This window comes from Pristiophorus japonicus, chromosome 11, assembly GCF_044704955.1.
Source record: "Pristiophorus japonicus isolate sPriJap1 chromosome 11, sPriJap1.hap1, whole genome shotgun sequence".
Lineage (NCBI taxonomy): Eukaryota > Metazoa > Chordata > Chondrichthyes > Pristiophoridae > Pristiophorus > Pristiophorus japonicus.
In genome coordinates, this window is record NC_091987.1 from 81,908,570 (window position 1) to 81,928,829 (window position 20,260).

The 20,260-nt window shown below is 42.1% G+C and overlaps 1 protein-coding gene across 2 annotated transcripts in view; it reads left to right on the plus strand.

Annotated features, from left to right (window-relative positions):
- cblb (Cbl proto-oncogene B, E3 ubiquitin protein ligase) overlaps positions 1 to 20,260 on the plus strand; it is a 190,193-nt gene that overhangs the window by 131,096 nt on the left and 38,837 nt on the right. For both annotated transcript variants that reach the window (XM_070893625.1, XM_070893626.1), the window contains exons 9-11: positions 157 to 342; positions 2,577 to 2,942; positions 18,358 to 18,458. In XM_070893625.1, coding sequence (XP_070749726.1) covers positions 157 to 342; positions 2,577 to 2,942; positions 18,358 to 18,458 — 653 coding nt within the window. The remainder of the gene's footprint in view (positions 1 to 156; positions 343 to 2,576; positions 2,943 to 18,357; positions 18,459 to 20,260) is intronic.

The window sequence follows — 20,260 nt, forward strand, 5'->3', positions numbered from 1 at the left end:
AACCAGAGGTCATAGATTTAAAATAATTGACAAAAGAACTAGAAGGGAAATGAGAAATTTCTTCACGCGCAAGGGATGTTAAGATCTGGGACGCACTACCTGAAGTCCTCAGTTATGGAGTATTTATTGTCTCATAATCTTATTTGATCTTTGCAGTGTACAGAGAGGCAAATATCACCAGTGTCATCACCAAACTCATCGCCTATTGCACAGCGCCGAAAAGCAGCTCCAGACCCCCTCCAAATTCAACACCTCAACCTCCCTCCAGTGCCACCTCGGTTAGATCTCATTCAGAAAGGAGTGGTTCGGTCACCTTGTGCCAGTCCCACTGGTTCACCAAAGGTAACTTATCAAAACAATATATATAAGGCCCATGGTACAGAACCCACGCATTGGCTTGTAAGGATTTCTTGGTGAATAGTATTATGAGTTTAAAATAAATTTTGAGAGCTAAAGAATTTGTGCTATTGGCATGCAAATCACTCATACAAAATGTTTACTTTTGTGGTTTTATTCCTAGGTTTAAGGAATAAATTCTGCCATTTTTGTCTGTCTATGCTCTCTGTTCCGTCAAGCAGATTTAATAAAATAGTCTACTTCATCATGGAAGTAGTGCTAGCTTTAAAATGTATTAGTTTATGAACATAAATGCATTGAATTATACCACAGCCATCTCTTGACAGCCTATTTTGTGTTTGGCGGGGGGAAAAGGGGGATAGAAAAAAGGCTCCTGATGCTGCCATGAATTTTACAGCTGCAAACTGGTTAAGTTTTTTTTTAAACTTGTTCTTGGAATGTTGGTAAAGCTGGCCACATATATTGCCCATATCTACTTTCCTGAGAAGGCGCTCCCACAATGGTGGTGTATAGGGAATTAAAAGATATTGACTGAGCAACGATGGAGGAATGACGATAAATGTTCAAATCAGGATGGTGATTGACTTGAAGGCGATGGTGTTCCCATGACAATGCTGCTCTTGTCCTTCCCAGTGGTATGGTCACAGTGGGGGGAGGTGCTGTCGAGATCACCCTGTTGAGTTGCTGCAGTGCGTCTTGTACGTCGTACATATTGCACCTACTACAAATTAAGCAAACTGCTCTGATTTGGATGATGTTGAGCTTCTTGAGGGTTGTTTCAGTTGTTGCCATCCTGGCAAGTGGTGAGTATTCCATTGCACTCCTGACTTGAGCCTTGAAGATGATGGAGAAGCTTTGAGGGGTCAGGAGGTAGGCCACTTATTGCAAAGTACCCATCCACTGCCCTGCTTTTGTAGCCACAGTGTTGATATGGTTGGTCCAGTTATAACCCACAAGGTGTTTGTGAGGGGGGACATGAAGATGGTGGTTCCATTGAAGGTCAGGGGAAGTGATTGAGCATTCTCTTGTTGGAGATAGTCATTACCTAGCACTTGTGGCGCAAATGGTACCTGTTGGATGTCATCCCAAATCAGATCCTGATGTTGGCTTCATTACCAGAGCAGTTCCGACTGAACTGAACACTTCGGAATCATCGGCGAACAGCCGATTCCTGACTCTATGATAGCGGGAAGGTTATTGATGATGCAGCTAAAGGTGGCTGAGCTGAAGACCTTTTCCTGAATGTCCTGTGGCTGCAATGACTGGCCTTTGACAGCCACAACCATCTTCCTTTTTTGTAAGGTGTTACTCCTAACTATTGGACGGTTTTCCCTTTGACCTCATCGGCCTCAGTTTTGCTAGGTCTGTTTGGTAGCCGATTGAATGCTGCCATGATGAGGATAGCCTGTGAAGTCAATGGAACCGAATGTCGTGTTTAACAAGCAGTCGATTTGATTTCACCTGTTTTGCGTTATCACCCAAGGCAAATTTCTACTCCATTCTGTTTTTCTATGTATAGGATAGACTGGGGTAATCTTTTACATTGCTGGCTATATGCCAGTGTCATAGCTGTACTGGAACAGCTTGGTTATGAGGGCACTGATGTAGATGTCTTCAGCACTACAGCCAAGATATTGTCAGGCCCATAAGCTTTTGCTGTGTCCAGTGTATTGAGTTATTAATGTCACATGAATCAAACTAAATTGGCTTGACACTCCTCCTGGTGGGGACGTCAGGAGGAGGCCAGATAGGATCATGTGCTCTGCACTTTTGGCTGGAGACACTTGCAAACACTGCATTCACTTGCTCGGTTCCACCATGGCTGAAGATGGAGGTGTTCATGGAGCAGCTTCCTCCTCCTCAGTTGTCTGGTTATTCACCACCATTCTTGGCAAGCTGTGGTAGGACTACAGAACTGTTGAGTGTAGCACCACTTAACTCGGCCTATAGTCTGTTTATTTTGATATTTAGCATGCTGACTCCCTTAAGTTATTCTTACAAACAAATACTGCAAAGTACCATTATTTATTAAGTTTAATTGCTTTTATACTGCTAAACACCAAAAAAAGAAAGTAAAATAGTACATTGGTCATCGATAAAATGTAGAACACTTGTTCAGAGGCTCTCGAATTAATTTTGAATCGTTTGGTAGTTTACCATAAATCTTAATTTGTTACATAATGTCAATCTGAATTATTTTTCTTTTTTTTTTCAATCAGTCTTCTCCATGCATGGTGCGAAAACAGGACAAGCCTCTCCCAGCACCACCACCTCCCCTCAGAGAACCTCCTCTTCCACCTGAGAGACCACCTCCTATCCCACCAGAAAGCAGGGTTGTACGTTCGCTACATCATTCTGACATTGCTTCTTTAAGGGACCAGCATATAACACATGAAGCCTGGTGTCCCAGGGATGTGCATGGTTCCACCACATCAGCAGAGTGTAGATCTGGTTGCGATCGATCTCCTAAATCTGGCCACACAGCACCTACTAATTTGAACGGCAGACAGAGCTGGCATGTGACAGAACCAAGTTTTCCACGCAAACCAGGCAGACGCCAAGAGGTAGCATATGACAGTGCAAAGGTAAGGTATAGAATTGAGCTCTTTTAATGAAGTTTCTATTATAGATTTGTTTTATTTTATAGTTAATAAGATGAAAGAATAGCTGAGACTAGATATAACATCAATGAAAACATAATATAAATTTCTAAGCGACAAACACCCCCTCCTGCAGAAATTCCAGGTGGAAAATTCTTAGGATAGATGGAATGGAGTGTGGAAGTGTGAGGTCATCCACTTTGAACCCAAGAAAGATAGATCATTTAAATGGTGAGAAGTTAGGAATCGTGGAGGAGCAGAGAGATTTAGGGATCTAAGTACAGAAATTACTAAAAGCAGGTACAGGCACAAAAGCAGAAATACAGGTACAAAATAATAATGAAAAAGACTAATTGAATGGCGATTGGTGGAACAGGCTCAAAGGGTTGAATGGCCTACTCCTGTTCATATGAGTGGCATATTGTATATTTATCTCAAGGAGGCTAGAATATAAAGGAGTGGAAGCCATGTTATAAGTTATATGAAGTTCTGGTTGGGCCCCGTTTAGAGTACTACATTCAGTTCTGGGCACCGTACCTCAGGAAGGATTTATTGGCTTTGGAGGGAGTACAGTGCAAATTCACCAGAAAGATACTGGGCTGACCAGGCTAAATTTATGAGGACAGGTTACATCGACAAGATTTGTATTCCCTTGAGTTTAGAAGATTAAAGGGTGATCTAATTGAGGTGTTTAAGAGGATTAAAAGATTTGATGGAGTTGATCGAGAGAAACTATTTCCTCTCTCTCCCAAAAAGCTGTTGCGGCTAAGTCAGTTGAAAATTTCAATCTTGAGAATGATAGATTTTTGTTAGGCAAGGCTTTTGAGGGTTACGGAACCAAGGTGGATAGCTGGAGTTGAGAAGCCGATCAGCTATGATCTGATTGAATGGCGGAACAGGATCCTATCAGTGGCATATAGTATATTTATTACTGTAATGTAGTATTTTTATAAATGGCTATTCTTTTTTAAAAAAAATAGATAGATAATTTTAACTTGAATAAGGTCAGAACAAATTTATGAAATATTGTAATTTGAAAATGTAAACATAGCACATGACATGCACATCGGAGATAAAGGAGTAAACTTAGACATTTTCTAAAAGTATACGTAACTGATATTGTTGATTCATTTGCTTGAATTTGATTGCATTAGCAGAGAGATGAGTACAAATCTGAGGATTTTGTACTGATATAAGGTGCTGACCAAAGTCCAACTGGATTACTGTGAATGCTGGGCACTTAATCATAGGATATTGGGCAGCAGTAATTTTTCTATCAGCATGGAATAGGTGTGTGAAAGCCAGAAAATCGGGTAGTGATTTATTGATCCTGCTCAACTTGTCGGCATTCTTATTTTCCAGCCACATTTTTTAGGCTGATTTAAATTGCTGTGTCTCAATGCGTGAGAGCTTCTTCACTGTATTCAATTAAATTTAAATTACTTTAAAAATATTCTTTGCATGATTTGCCATCCTTTATGCAGTGCAGTCGCCCTGCTCCATGGATTAGGTATAAAGGGAAACTCTTGAAGAGGAAGAGGTTTTTTTTCTGTAGATTTTTCTCTGTTTTTGGGGATTATAGAAGATATGAAATTTTAATACAAAAGTAGCCAAATATTGTCTTCTAAATCACTGGAAAACGGATCATAAATGAAGCAAATCCTAATTTTCACTCCAGCTCATAGTGATGACATCTAACTACAAGCTCCCCCATCCTATGCCATTTGGTAAGTCAATTTAAAATTAAAGCATCTCAACGGCAGTATGTATTGGTTGGTGTGGTTAAAAAATGAGCAATGGTGATCTACTAAAATTTTCAAGAGTACAAAAGAAATTAATAAAACTAATGCAAGAAAATTGTTCACCATGCTGGAGGATATAATTACAACTGAACGCAAGTTTAAAAATTAGGAAATCGGTAGTAAGGGAAATAGATAACTTTTTAGTGCATTCAAAAGCTTTTTTAAAAATGGATTAAGTTAACACAGAGGTCTATTTGAGGTAAGCACTATAAATGGGCAGAAGAGAGAGTTTTAAGTTTTTTTGGAGAGAGGATTAAGAGATATGGCAAGAAGGAGGGTTGGTGTGGTTAATCTAGCAAAAAGAACAGACTTATTGGGGCCGAAATTGCCCCCCAATCGAAACGGGGCGCACCTATTGATTCAAATGACGTGCTGCGTTGTGCTGAATCGTCACAACGACCTTCCCCTTCAGTTAAAGGGCTGTAAGCTCCGCACAAAGTTTAGTTGGGCCCACTGGGCCACCAGGGAGAGTTTCGGATGGGCCAGCAGCTCAGTACCCTAGAGGGGGTGCCGGACCTATTGGCGGTCTGGCCAAACCCATGGCCGCCATTGTCGGGCCGACTTCAGAGTCGTCCAACATTTAAAATAAAATGGCGGCCATGGCAGTGCGCCCTCCCCTTTAAGGGCAGATGCAGCGCCCAGCCGCAAGCAGCTTCCTGCCGGGGAAAGCTGTCGGGGGCACCTAGCGGCCACCGATCCGCTCCCGCGGGGCAATTTCACGCGCGGGGCGGAAAGGGGGTCACCGCCGGTTGGTAAGGAGTTGGCGCGTGCCCTACGGGGCAGAAACACCGGCAGGGCGGATAGAGGGCAATTTCTCAAATGTCATTACCTCCGCCCCAACTGGTGCTTACCCTTTTTTTTACTAAAAAATTCCTTACAGGTGCCTTGAAAACCATTTGTTATGGTCTAACATATATTTATTGCTTAAAATACAGGGCACACATTGCACCGTGCATTTTTTAATCTCCACGCCTTTTCATAAGAACTTAAAAAAAAATAGGAGCAGGAGTAGACCATTTGGCCCCTCAAGCTTGCTCTGCCATTTAATAAGATCATGGCTGATCTGATCTTGGACTCAGCTCCACTTCCCTGCCCGTTCCCCATAACCCTTCACTCCTGTATCATTCAAAAATCTGTCTATCTCTGCCTTAACTATATTCAATGACCCAGCCTCCACAGCTCTCTGGGGCAGAGAATTCCATAGAGTTACAACCCTCTGAGAGAAGAAATTCTTCCTCATCTCAATTCTAAATGGGCGACCCCTTATTCTTAAACTATGCATCCTAGTTCTAGATTCCTCCAGTGAAACATCATCTCCTCATCTATGTTGTCGAGCCTCCTCAGTATCTTGTATGTTTCAATAAGATCGCCTCTCATTTTTCTAAACTCCAATAGGCCGAACCTGCTCAAACTTTCTTCAGAAGTCAACCCCTTCATCTCCAGAATCAACCTAGTGAACCTTCTCTGAACAGCCTCCAATGCAAGTATATTCTTAAATGAGACCAAAACTGTACACAGTACTCTAGTTGTGGTCTCACCAATACCCTATACAGTTGTAGCAGGACTTCTCTGCTTTTATACTCCATCCCCCTTGCAATAAAGGCCAACATTCCATTGGCCTTCCTGATTACTTGCTGTACCTGCATAGTAACTTTTTGTGTTTCATGCACTAGGACCATCAGGTCCCTCTTTACTACAGTAATTATAATATCTCCATTTAAGTTTTGTTTTTTTATTTTTCCTGCCAAAGTGGATACCCTCACACTTTCCCATATAATACTCCATCTGCCGAATGTTTGCCCACTCACTTAGCCTGTCTATATCTCTTTGCAGATTCTTTGTGTCCTCCTCACAACTTGCTTTCCCACCCATCTTTGTATCATCAGCAAATTTGGCTACATTACACTCAGTCCCTAACTATGGCTGTAGATAGAGCTTTAAACTAAATAGTAGGGGGGGGAGAGATCCAGTGAGTGGAAATTAAAAAAGTCAAAGAGAAAGGAAAAGGCAAAAGTGCAGGGTAGTGATGGGGGTAATGATAACCAGAATGTGACCGGAAGGAACAGAGCATGTACGAATAAGATAAAATTAAAAGCTCTATATCTGAACGCACGCAGCATTCGTAACAAGATAGATGAGTTGACGGCGCAAATAGAAATAAATGGGGATGATCTGATTGCCATTACAGGTACATGGTTGCAAAGTGACCAAGGATGGGAACTGAATATTCTGGGGTATTTGCCATTTCGTAAGGAAAGGCAGAAAGGAAAAGGAGGTGGGGTAGCTCTGTTAATAAGCGATGTGATCAGTGCAGTAGTTAGAAATGATATTGACTCAGAAGATCAAGATGTAGAATTAGTTTGGGTGGAGATGAGAAATAATAAGGGAAATAAGTCACTGGTGGGAGTGGTCTATAAGCCCCCAAACAGTAGCCACACTATAGGACGGGGTATAAATCAAGAAATAATGGAAGCTTGTAAGTAAGCTACGGCAATAATCGTGGGCGATTTTTAATCTTCTTATTGATTGGCAAAGACAACCTTGAGGAAAAGTTCATAGAGTGTATGCGGGATGGTTTCTTGGAACAATACGTTGTGGAACTAACCAGGGAGCAGACTTATTTTAGATCTGGTAATGTGTAACGAGTCTGGATTAATTAATCTCGTAGTGAAGGATCCTCTTGGGAAGTGTGATCATAGCATGTTAGAAATTCAAATTCAGTTTGCGGGTGAGGAAGCTAGGTCTCAAACTAGCGTTAAAGGTAATTACAAAGGTAGCAGAGTTCATTTAAAGTGGACTGAAAAAATATATTAAAGGGTAAGACTGTAGAAAAGCAATGGCAAACATTTATGGAGATATTTCATAACTCAGCAAAGATGTATTCCAGTGAGAAAGAAAGACTTAAGAGAAGGATGAACCATCTGTGGCTAACTAAGGAAGTAAAGGATGGTATCAATTTGAAAGCATACAATGTTGTGAAGGACAGAGGATTGGGAAATTGGAAAATTGGGAAACCAGCAAAAGATGACTTTAAAAAAATGATGAGAGAGAAGCTAGCTTATGAGAGTAAAATAGCAAGGAATATAAAAACAGACAGTAAGAGCTTCTACAGGTATATAAAAAGGAAGCGAGTAGCTAAAGTAAACGTTGGATGAGCCTGGGGAATTAATAATGGGAAACAGGGAAATGTTTGGAGACTTTGAACAAATACCTTGTATTGGTCTTCATGGTAGAAGACACCATAAGCATCCCAATAATTGATAATCAAGGGGTTATTTGGGTCAGGGTGGGGGTGGAACGATGACTTAAAACAATCCCCCATCATCACAGGCAGTCCCTCGGAATCGAGGAAGACTTGCTTCCACTCTTAGCATGAGTTCTTGGGTGGCTGTACAGTCCAATACGAGAACCACAGTCTCTGTCACAGATGGGACAGACAGTGGTTGAAGGAAAGGGTGGAGTGTGTGGCAAACCAGATTCCCCGCCCACCCTTTAAAACAATCACTATCACTAGAGAAAAAGTACTAGGCAAGCTAATGGGACGAAAAATGGACAAGTACCCTGGACCTGATGACCTGCATCCTAGAGTCTTAAAAGAGGTGGCTGCAGAGATAGTGGATGCATTGGTTGTAATCTACCAAAAGTCCCTGGATTCTGGACTGGAAAACTGCAAATGTACCACCCCTATTTAAGAAAGGAGGGAGACAGAAAACAGGAAACTACAGACCGCTTAGCCTAACATCTGTCATTGGGTAAATGTTGGACTCCATCATTAAGGAAGTAGCAGCAGGACATTTAGAATATCATAATCCAGTCAAGCAGAGTCAGCATGATTTTATGAAAGAGAAATAATTTTTGACAAATTTGCTGGAGTTCTTTGAGGATGTAACAAGCAGGGTGGATAAAGGGGAACTAGTAGATGGTGTTTATTTGGATTTCCAGAAAGCATTCGATAAGGTGCCGCATAAAAGGTTACTGCACAAGATAAGAGCTCACGAGGTTGGGGGTAATATATTTGCGTGGATAGAGGATTGGCTAACTAATAGAAGAAAAGAGAGTTGGGATAAATGGGTTATTTTTAGGTTGGCAAACTGTAACTCGTGGGGTAGCAGTGCTGGGGCCTCAACTATTTATAATTTATAATAATGACTTGGATGAAGGGACTGAGTTGTAATGTAGCCACATTTTCTGATGATACAAAGATAGGTGGGAAAGCAAGATGTGAGGAGGACGCAAAGAATCTATAAAGGGATATAGAAAGGCTAAGTGAGTGGGCAAAATTTTGGCAGATGGAGTAAATGTGGCAAAATGTGAGGTTATCCACTTTGCAGGAAAAATAAAAGAGCAAATTATTATTTAAATGTGGAGAGATTACATAATGCTGGAGTACAGAGGGATCTGGGTGTCATTGTACATGAAAGACAAAGCAGGTACAGCAAGTAATTAGGAAGGCAAATGGAATGTTGACCTTTATTGCAAAGGGGATGGAGTATAAAAGTAGGGAATTCCTGCTACAACTGTACAGGGCATTGGTAAGACCACACCTGGAGTACTGCGTACAGTTTTGGTCTCCTTATTTAAGGAAGGATATACTTGCATTGGAGCAGTTTAGAGAAGGTTCACTCGATTGATTCCTGAGATGAAGGGTTGGCATATGAAGAAAAGTTGAGCAGGTTGGGCCTATACTCATTGAAGATTGAGAGGTGATCTTTTTGAAACGTATAAGATTCAGAGGTAGATGCAGAGAGGATGTTTCCCCTCGTGGGGGAATCTAGAACTAGAGAGCATAGTTTCAGAATAAGGGGTCACCATTTAAAATGGAAATGCAGAGGAATTTCTACTCCCGAGTCGTGAATTTTTGGAATTCTCTACCCCAGAGAGCTGTGGAGGCTAGGTCATTGAATATATTTAAGATGGAGATAGACAGATTTTTGAACGATAAGGGAGTTGAGGGTTATGGGGAGCAGGTGGGGAAGTGGTGTTGAGGCCAGGATCAGATTAGCCATGGTGTTTTTGAATGGCGGAGCAGGCTCGAGGGGCCAAATGGCCTACTCCTGCTCCTATTTCTTATGTTCTTCTGTTCCTGTGTCCCTTCATCCAAGTCATTAATATAGATTGTAAATAGTTGAGGCCCCAGCCCCGATCCCTGTGGCACCCCACTAGTTACCGTTTACCGACTGGAAAATGACCCATTTACCCCGACTCTGTTTTCTATTAGCTAGCCAATCCTCTATTGATACGAATATATTACCCCAACCCCATGAGCTCTTATCTTGTGCCGTAACCTTTTATGTGGCACCTTATCGAATGCCTTCTGGAATTCCAAATACACCGCATCCACTGGTTCCCCCTTATCCACCTTGCTTGTTACATCCTGAAAGGACTCCAGTAAATTTGTCAAACATGATTTCCCTTTCATAAAACCATGCTGACTCTGCTTGACTGCATTATGCTTTTCCAAATGTCCTGCCAGTTCTTCCTTTAATAATGGACTCCAGCATTTTCCCAACGACAGGTGTTAGGCTAACTGGGCTATAATTTCCTGCTTTCTGTCTCCCTCAATTTTTAAATAGGGGCGTTACATTTGCGGTTTTCCAATCCGCTGGGACCTCTCCAGAATCCAGGGAATTTTGGTAGATTGCAACCACTTCTTTTAAGACCGTAGGATGCAGGCTGTCAGGACCAGGGTACTTGTCCACCTTTAGTCCCATTATTTTACTGAGTATTTTTTCTTTAGTGATAGTGATTGTTTTAAGGTCCCCCCCACCCCCCCTCCCTATAGCCCCTTGATTATCTATTATTGGGATGTTTTTAGTGTCTTCTGCCAAAAAGGTAAGACCAATACAAAATATTTGTTCACGGCCTCTACAATTTCCCTGTTCCCCATTATTAATTCCTCAGCCTCATCCTCTAAGGGACCAACATTTACTTTAGCTACATTTTTCCTTTTTTATATAACTGTAGTAGCTCTAAATATCTGTTTTTAAATTCCTTACTAATTTACTCTCATAATCTATCTTCTCTTTTTTTTAGTCGTCCATTGCTGGTTTTTAAAAGTTTCGCAATCCTCTGGCCTCCCACTAATCTTGGCCATTTTATATGCCATTGCTTTCAATTTGATACCATCCTTTACTTCCTTAGTTAGCCATGGATGGCTCTCGCTTCTCTTAATAGCATTATTAGTTGTGATTAAATGCTAAATTGGAACATATTATTCATATTTACTGTATAATTACCAGAGATAGCATTCATGTTTTGCATTCTTCTTGTCATTTTTTGTGAAATAATGTAATCTTTTGATTACTGCTATTAACATTTTAAATGTATTCAGGTTGAGATAATTCTGGTCCCTCATAAGGAATGTATCTTTGATTTTTCAGTGTGTTTTTTTTTGCAACTAATGTCTTTGTAAGGTTGGCTAGTCAGGTTATTGCTTACAGATATTTTCAGTGATCTCCAATTTGATAGAATTGCATTGCTTTAGTTTCGCTCTTTGATCTCTTAACATTCTTAAATCGGACAACCAGAAGAATTTTCTGGTTTTAGCTACAGGCCTCCAATGTGTAGAATTCTATGGGTATAAATCATGGATAAAGATATTAGAACAATCACATTTCTTTGCAGGACCAGCAAGATTTTAACAAGACCACAAAGATGTTTAAATCTCTGCTATTTTTTTTCAGTTGTCAGTGTAATGTTAGTAGATGTCTTTGAATTTATGTCTCTTATTCATTCGTGCATTATTTCTTGAGATTCCTTCTTTTTTTTAAAAAAACCACCTTCTCAATGCATTTCATTCACTTTCATTCTCCTGTTGCATGATATAATGATCTTTCACAATTTGTTACCACCAATTTACCACCATTTGTTTTTAAGTTGCCAAAGACTTTCCTGACGTGCACCTTAACTGTTGAGGTTAAATTTGCACATGTATATAAAATGATAGATTTGATCATAATTTGTTGATCAGTTTGTTTCTAACTGCACCATGGAACCCATGTATAATCATCACATCAGAATATTGTAAAATAATTTTTATATGTGACCTTTGATATTTTTGCTTCCTGAACATGTCCTGACTAATTTATTTTACATTGCCCACAAAAGATCTCTAGTTTCTGGTTCCCTATCTTCTTGTGCGAAAGCAGAAGTCAAACGCCCACTAACAAAATGATGCTTCTTAAAATAAATTATTGAATACATTTCTTTGCGGCATGTTAAAGATCGTCCATTAGGCATTGGGGCCTTTTTTGAGAGTGATGACCGTCGCTTGGAAGAAAAATGCAGAGCAGTTTAGATAACTGAATACAAACAACCCCCCACACTAATTCCTCCCCACTGAGTTAGCACAGACTGGGGATCAAACCTGGGAATGTCAGAACTGTGTGCCTCAGTATTGCGTTCTGTGGTGGCTTTACTCCCTCATCATGGCGGGGGTGGGGGGAGTTAGATAGAAACAATGGGCCCAAATTTGGCCAGTACAGATTTCTGCCACACTCACCAGAGCCGCTTTTGTAGAACTCCAAAGGCGGCAAAAATCTTCAGGCCGAGTTTGGCCGCTCCCCAGCCTCTCCTCAATGGTGGCGCAGCGTGGCAATTGGATTCGGGGCAGAGCCAAGTCCTGGCGCTGAAAACAGTGCCGGGACCTCTGCACATGCGCGCTAGTGTGTGCGTGCATGCACAGTAGCTCCTCTTCCCCCAGAATCTGTGAGTGTGCTCTGCAGACTGTGTGGGAGGGGCCCAAAGCGCGCCGCCCCATCCCTGGCCGAATGGGCTCCCTCATCGGCGGCTCGTTGTCTTCCCTTCAAGTAGGACTTCTATTTTTTATTTGTTATTGATTGATTGCTTTATTATTTTGGTCTTGGTGCTTTAGGTGCAGGGTTCCTTCTCTCTTTTATTTGTTAATTAATTGCTTATTACTTTTTGTGTTTTGTTTAATGCTTTGTAAGTCTTGGTGCTAGGTGCAGGTCTCCTCAGCTTCCTTGTATTTTTTATTATTGAATGCTTATTTTTGTGCTTTGTTTAGTGCTTGCTGCTTTAAATGTACTTGCCTGCGCTGATTTCTTAACTCTCCGCAATGGTTTTCTGTGCGGGCCACAAGTGGCCACATACACTGGCCTAAGTTAGTTTGGAGAAATTATTCGCTGTCCAAACTGGCTTAAATGGCCAAAAGAGGTGTAAGTGGCTAGTAACGCCCCCTTTTGGGGAAAAAAAACTAAACTAAAACAAATCCTAACTAACTCACTTACACTGGCGCAAATTAAATGTGCAGAATTGTAATTTTTAAGATACTCCCCAAAAAAATCAAGTTGCTCCAAAAAAAAAACGGAGCAACTCCTGGCCAAATTTGGGCCCGGCTTGAACTGCATTTTGATGGAGACGAAGCACTTATAGTTTTAAAAGTTGGTAAAAGTAATCCACTTACCATAAGCTTCTTATTAAAATTTGTCATTTGGTAGGAAGGAATACACTATCGGAATGAGGAATTGGGAAATCAATAAGCTTTCATATAACAGCTGTGTATCAAAGTGCAAGTAACTACAGTTTTATCCCAGGATAGATTTTATAATTTGATTCAAAATTTCAAAGGTTGGAAATTTGATTTATCTGCATATTGCCAGCAAACTGTGGGCGCCAATCAGGCGTCCAGTGGCAGCTCATAATTTCCAAGAGGATCCAGTTGGGCAGGCTGCCTCTTCAGGTAGGTTCTGCTCCTCCAGCTCCACATTCAGAAGTTTTTTTTTAAAAACATACCTTTTTGGTGCCAGCTTCCACCAGTCGTTAGACAACATGTAGATATGATTATTCTGAACACAACAAGCACGGCATTGGTTGCATTCAGCATAGTCCAAATTCAGAAAGGAAGCCACACAAGTGCCAGGTAATGACCATCTCCTACAAGAGAAAGTCGAACTGCCGCCCCTTGACATTCAATAGCATTACCATCATCTGATAGCCCACCATCAACATCCTGGGGGTCACCATTGACCAGAAGCTTAACTGGACCAGTAACATAAATAGTGTGGCTATATGAGCAAGTTAGAGACTGGGTATTCTGTGGTGAGTGTCTTGCCACCTTACTCCCTGAATTCATTCCACCTTCAACAAGGCACAAGTCAGGAGTGTGGTGAAATATTGTCCTTGCTTGGATTAATGCCGCACCAACAACAGTCAAGAAGCTCAACCCCATCCAGGACAAAGCAGCCCGCTTGATCAGCACTCCTTCCACTACCTTAAGCATTCACTCCCGCCACTACCAGTGAACCGTGGTTGCAGTGTGTACGATCTACAAGATTTACTGCAGCAACTCACCAAGGCTTCTTCAGCAGCCTCTCCCAAACCCGCGACATCGATCATCTAGAAAGTCAAGAACAGTAGGCACATGAGAACACCACCACCTCCAAGTTCTCCTCGAAGTCACACACAATCCTGACTTGGAAGTATATCGCCATTCCTACATAGTCATTGGGTTAAAATCCTGGTACTCCCAGCACTGGGAGTAGCTTCACCGCATGGACTGCAGTGGTTCAAGAAGGCGGCTCACCACCACCTTCTCAAGGGCAATTAGGGAATGGGCAATAAATGCTGGCCTTGCCAGCAATGCCCACATCCCATGAATGAATAAAAAAGTCATTGGGCCCCCTATTTGCACATGGAAAAGACCTAATGCCTATTTTAGGTACTGTCCCATGGTGCCTATACTGGAGCTTTTACCAATATGCCAGGCGGAGCACTTCTGAGCCAGAATATTTGCAATGCATGCCACATGCAAATGCCTGGTTTATGCCTGTAACACAATTCTAGGCCCAGATTTCCAGTTTTGCCTTTGATTGCTGTGGACAGGGATGTACACCTGATTCGTCTTGTTTTTTTTCATTCTGTTCTTATTTTAGGACTTAATTGGATGTAAAAGAAAATTATCATGGCAAGCAGCCACATTTGGGCTCTTTAACACACTTCCTCTCCTATTCCATGTCTCTTTTTGGTTCCAATTGTTATATTTCTGATGCCCAAAGCAGGTGTGGGTTTTGACAGCCGAAACAGGAAACTAATGTGTTTAGGGTGATATCTGTCTATAAATTCTCGGACGTTTGATTTTATTTCAACTTATTAGATATCACAGGCAAGGCAGTGCTGCAATTAGCATCAGCGCCACTAGAATAGGAAGCAACAATTTAGCTAGGGTTCCTGTCCCTAATCGCCATCCGGTGACTGCTTCTGGAAGTCGACACACACGCATGTCAGATTGAGATAGAATTGACCTCCGTTGCAATGCTTCCTAGTTAAGTGGCCTACCAGCCCTCACTGTCTAGGCTCATGTGAATAATAGCCAATGGAAGCAAGCATCAACTTGGTTCAGTTGCTATCACTCATAGCTGTAAGTCAGAAAGTTGTGGGTTCAACTCCAGGACTTCAGCACATAATCTAGGCTGACAGTTCAGTGCAGTACTGAGGAAGTGCTACATTATTGGAGGTGCTGCCTTTCAGATCAGGCATAAAACCAAATCCCCATCTACCCAAGCAGCTGGATGCAATAGATCCAAAAGAGGAGCAAAGAATTGTCCTAGTGTCCTGACCAATATTCCTCTCTTAACCAATACCACCAAAATACATATCAATTGATCATCACTTCTGCTGTTGTAGAACCTTGCTGTGTGCAAATTGACTGCTGCGTTTGCCTACATAAGTTACTAAACTTCAAAAATAATCTATTGATTATAAAGCCTTTTGGGATGTCCTGCGAATTTGATAAGGGACAACCTAAATGGAAGGTCTGTCTTTGTAGGTAGCCACCCAATGAAGCAATTTCAAGGAATCACTGCCAAGCAATGTCAAACTCAAGCCATGTGAAATTGTCTCCAAGAAATTTCACACTGCTCCACTCCAGTGTCAAGTTGGGATCCAACTCTGGATTTATGTTACAACTTCAGAATCGCTGCAAAGTGGAAACCGCTTGACGACAATGTCAAAGTTGTTATTTTAAATCATCTCTACTTGTGTGGTAATTGGTTTGTGTTGTCTGTAGATTTTACTGATCCTTGAGCCCCGCATTTCCTACTTACATGAATTTTGTGCTTATAACCTGTGGTGAAACCCACTCGTGTACAACTCTGACATATGCAAATTATTGTTATTAGATTTGCTGCTGGAAGCTGGGGAATTTCCCCACCTACTGTGCAATTCAACACCAGTTACTCAACTCAGTTCTACATGTGCAATCTTTTTGTTTTTGCCATGTGTGTAGACTGCATAACTGATGAGCTTAAGTTGATGGGAAAATATAATGCTACTATCCCTCAAATCCCACAATGCTTAATGACCTAATTTTGAATTTTCTTTGCTGTTGCTGCTGTAAGTATGGTGGGATGGGACTTAGGCTCACTTACAACATGGGTACCTGACCCTGGTCCATTTTCCAAGCTCAGGATTTGAATATTTCAGCAGGTACGGAGGCCATTTATGACCGTGTTGGGATTGCCTTCCTAAGATGGTCAGTGGAAGGGGGGTGGGGGGGCGGAGAAAGGGGAAGGTGGAGACAGGGGGCACAGGATGGAAATCATTATGGCGCTTTACTGCAGTATACGTGGCCTGTGGTTCCAACCCGATCTTTTTTTAAATGAAATTCCCATCCATGCTGTCCAAGTTTGCTAAATTGCACCTGGTGTATTTTAGTGATCGGAGAATAATGGATTCTGATGATGACCACATTCTCCTTGACCATTTTAGTGTCCGTAACCAGTCTGTTCAAAGCAAGGCTTGGATATTTGCTGCAGTTTGCAGTGAGTTCAAGATTACAGAGGAAATGGGAGGATTGAGGAAAACAACAGTGATAAAAAGGTCAATAACAACATTTTACACTATGGAAGTGGAGTGATAAGGGAGAAGTAAAATACATTTTATCTTTGTGATACAATGAAGATTGTTTTATTTCATTTAAAAGCTAGCTGGGAACAGAACCCAGTAAGAGAACGGAAAATGGTATGCTGGGGTAAGGAATGTTAACAGTGGTGCCACGAGCCCTTGAGAATTAGGGCTTATGGTTTCCCTGCATGTAAACGCTAATGTTGCAACAAAGAATATAACTCATCAGAAGAGTTTAAAAAAAAAGTTTATTCACTGCTGTTACGCATCCTGTTCCACACAATCTTCATTACAGTTGCCATCTAGAATACTCCAAAAGAACCCTCCCACACCCCAAATCAGGACCTGTATTGAGAGGCTAAACTCTGCATGTTAGTCTACTTAGCTAGAGGTTTATCTATTTAGTAACAGTGAGGATGTGGTGAATTGTGATGGCAGCTGTTCTGAGAGAATATTTTTTTACCTGGATCTACTGTCCAATCAGAAAGTTATATTTGGGAAGGAAAATAATCATCACTCGGGTTGTGTCTTTAAAGCAGCAGAATTTTCTAAGATTGACTGGTAGAGTGGCTTGTCACTAAGCATGCACATCACTATTAATAAGCCTTAAGTAGAAAATACTTGAGCTGCATTCTGGGAGTTGTCCATTTGAACATTCGTGCATCTGTGAGTCTGCTACTTAGTTAAGCAGATTTATTCAGGGAAAGCCCAGATATACAGTGAAAATTGCAGAATGCAGTGGAGCTCGAGCCCTTGGCCAATGAAAGAGAGAGGCAGGCACCGAGACCTTTCTGGTTTTAAATGATGTACTTATTGTAGCTCAGATATCAAGATGTCAATTGGAAAAACATGTATAAGCAATAAGATTTGTTTGTTTTGTGGTTGTTGCTATCAGATTGGTACCTTTATTGGTTGAGGTTGTGCAGTTTCCTCACACCCGATTTGTTATATTTTCTTGCTGCAGACACATTTAAAGTGTGATGTGATTTGATATGTTATATGCAAGACTTTCAATCAGAGATACGAAATACTTTGGAGAATTGGAGTGTGTGTTTTATTTTTGCAGCTTACTCAGTGCAGCTGGTGATGGCCAGCGTATTCCGCCTCAGTGATGGATTAACAATGGTGATTTAATCGCTGTATTTATTTAAACCTGGAAAAGTTTCTGACTTCAGTCAAGCTGTGATGTACTGGCAGATGACACTGGTGTAGAATGATGATCCTTTCCTCTGAAACCATTGACTTTCTGTTTGTAAAATTAATCCTGTTTTCCCCATGCCTTGGTTTTATTAGAGTAATGTGTATTCAGCACTCTTGTGTAGAAGCTTTGGTATGTGCAGTTTTGATTTTTGGTTCCATCTATATATACTTGGACAGTATTCGTATCTTTGTACTGCAGTCAACTTTCTTAACCAGAGTTAAGTACAACAGGAAAGAAAAAACTCAAACTATAAGAATCATAAGTTGCTCGGTTACTTGGATGACATGAGAGAATTGTGTAGGAAACAATAATCTTGGTCAGCCTTTGTATTTAGAGTTTTCATTCAAGGTCGCTCATTAAGGCACACAACCAATAAATATAAATAAGTTAGTCTTATAAGAGCACTGTTTACTGCTGCATGGTTGTATAATTATAAAATAAATATGAATTGCTGGGTAAGGCAAAAGGTATGTTCATGGCAGATGATGTAGGTTTTCAGAAATAAACAAGAATAATTAGTTGACTCTTTTTATAGGCAATCACCAATGGACTTCTGCGGACTGACGAATATGATGTTCCTCCACCACGACAATCTCCGCCGCCACCAACAATTGCAGCATTTCCCAACAGCACAAAGTGAGTTACTGTTCATTTTGATTAAAAAATAACAATGTCACACCATCAGGTATACTACCACTGAATTGTGTTGGCTTTTTCATAGCTTAGTAATCATAAATGATGGCAATTATTATAGATGAAAAGACAGAATATGGGGTTGAATTTTACTGGGAAGACGGGTGGGGTGGGGGAGCTCTGAGACGTTCGGGAAACTCGAGAGAACAGATTTCCTGCAGGATTTCCCCCAGGCCCTGCCGACTATAATGGCAGGGCCTAATTTGCATGGGAAGCTTCTGTTTCCCACCCACAGCCAGCCAGATGGAGAGGCTGGTTGGCTGCGGGTAAGTAGGCCGCACAGAGGAGGGATCGGGTGGGGGCTGGACTCCTGAGGAATCAGAGTGGAACAGTTGATGGCAGCTGGACTTCTGAGGAATCAGGCAGAAAGTGAAACAGTTGATGGTGGCTGGACTCCTGAGGATCGCAGGATGGGAGGAACGATCGTGGCCGAACTCCTGAGGATCGGGGGGTTGGGAGGGAAAGAGAGGGGCAGCACTGGACTCCTGAGCATCAGGAGGATGAGGGAAGGAAGCAACGGGGCCACATTCTTGGTGAGAGGAGAGAGGAATGGTCCCGGCCTGACTATCATTGGTGGGGAGAAATCCGGGAAGGCGATTGGAGACCTTGTGGGGTGTCTCCAGTCACGGGGGTGGATTAGGCAGGGACCCTGGATCCAGGAAGTGGTGTACCAGTCCTTGCCTTGCTGTAGCTGCCGGGTTTTATGATGTGTGTAAGTTAAACACAAATTGAGGCTTCAAGCCTCATTATTATATTTAAATAGACAGCCCACTTCCTGGCAGCGGGTTGGCTGCCTACTCCCTGTTAAAACCACAAGGAGGTGAGTTCAGGTCGGGATTCACATTTTTAACACTTTTTAATTACTCCCACATTCCCAACCCACACACCTTTTTAGAGTAAAATTCCCCCCATGGGTTATTAATGTTCATTTAATCCCAATAGTTGTGATGTGGTACTGAGTTTTACTAACTTAAATAGGTGGCCGTTTATCTTCTTATGTATGCTGAGTTAATCAGCAATGAGCACACTATATAGTTGGTATCTGTGTCCAGGATGGTCAAAATCAGACAGGATTCCTGATTATTACTCAGTCATCATAATCATCATCAAAGTCTTCCTTGATTCCTCGAAATCAAGGAAGACTTCTAAAAGTGAGTTTTCAGGTGGCAGTACAGTTCAATGCGGGAATTACAGGAGTTAAGTTTTGGCCGCCCGCTAGAACGGCGCACATCGGAGAGGCCCGCCTAATTTATAGAACAAAAATTGCACCGAATATTTACCTCGCGATTCTCAGATAGCTGTTGGCCCGTTTCCACCTCGGCGCTGTGCAGCAGGAGCTGCTGGGGGCGGAGCTACAGCACTGCGCCGAAAACAGTGCCCAACAGCTGCGCGCGTGCGCAGTAGCTGCTGCCGTCCTGTCTCCGGGGCGACGACCCTATCCCAGGGCGAAGGGACGTCGCCGCTATCCCCGGCCAAGTGGCCTGCGCATCTTACCTCGACGGCAGGGCCCCGCTCGAAGAGTCGGTGTCGGCAGCCCGGTGTCGGCAGCCCGGTATTGGCTGCGTGTGGGCCCCGCCTGAAGTCCTTGGCAGAGCTTGGCTTCTTCTTCGTCGTCTTCTCTCTCTTCTCCCCCACCCCCCCCCCCCCCATCTTCCGCTCTTCTCCCTCCCTACTTCCCCACTTCTCTTCTCCTCTCCTCCCCCCCCCACATTCTCTTCTCTTTCCCCCCCCCCCCATCTTCTCTT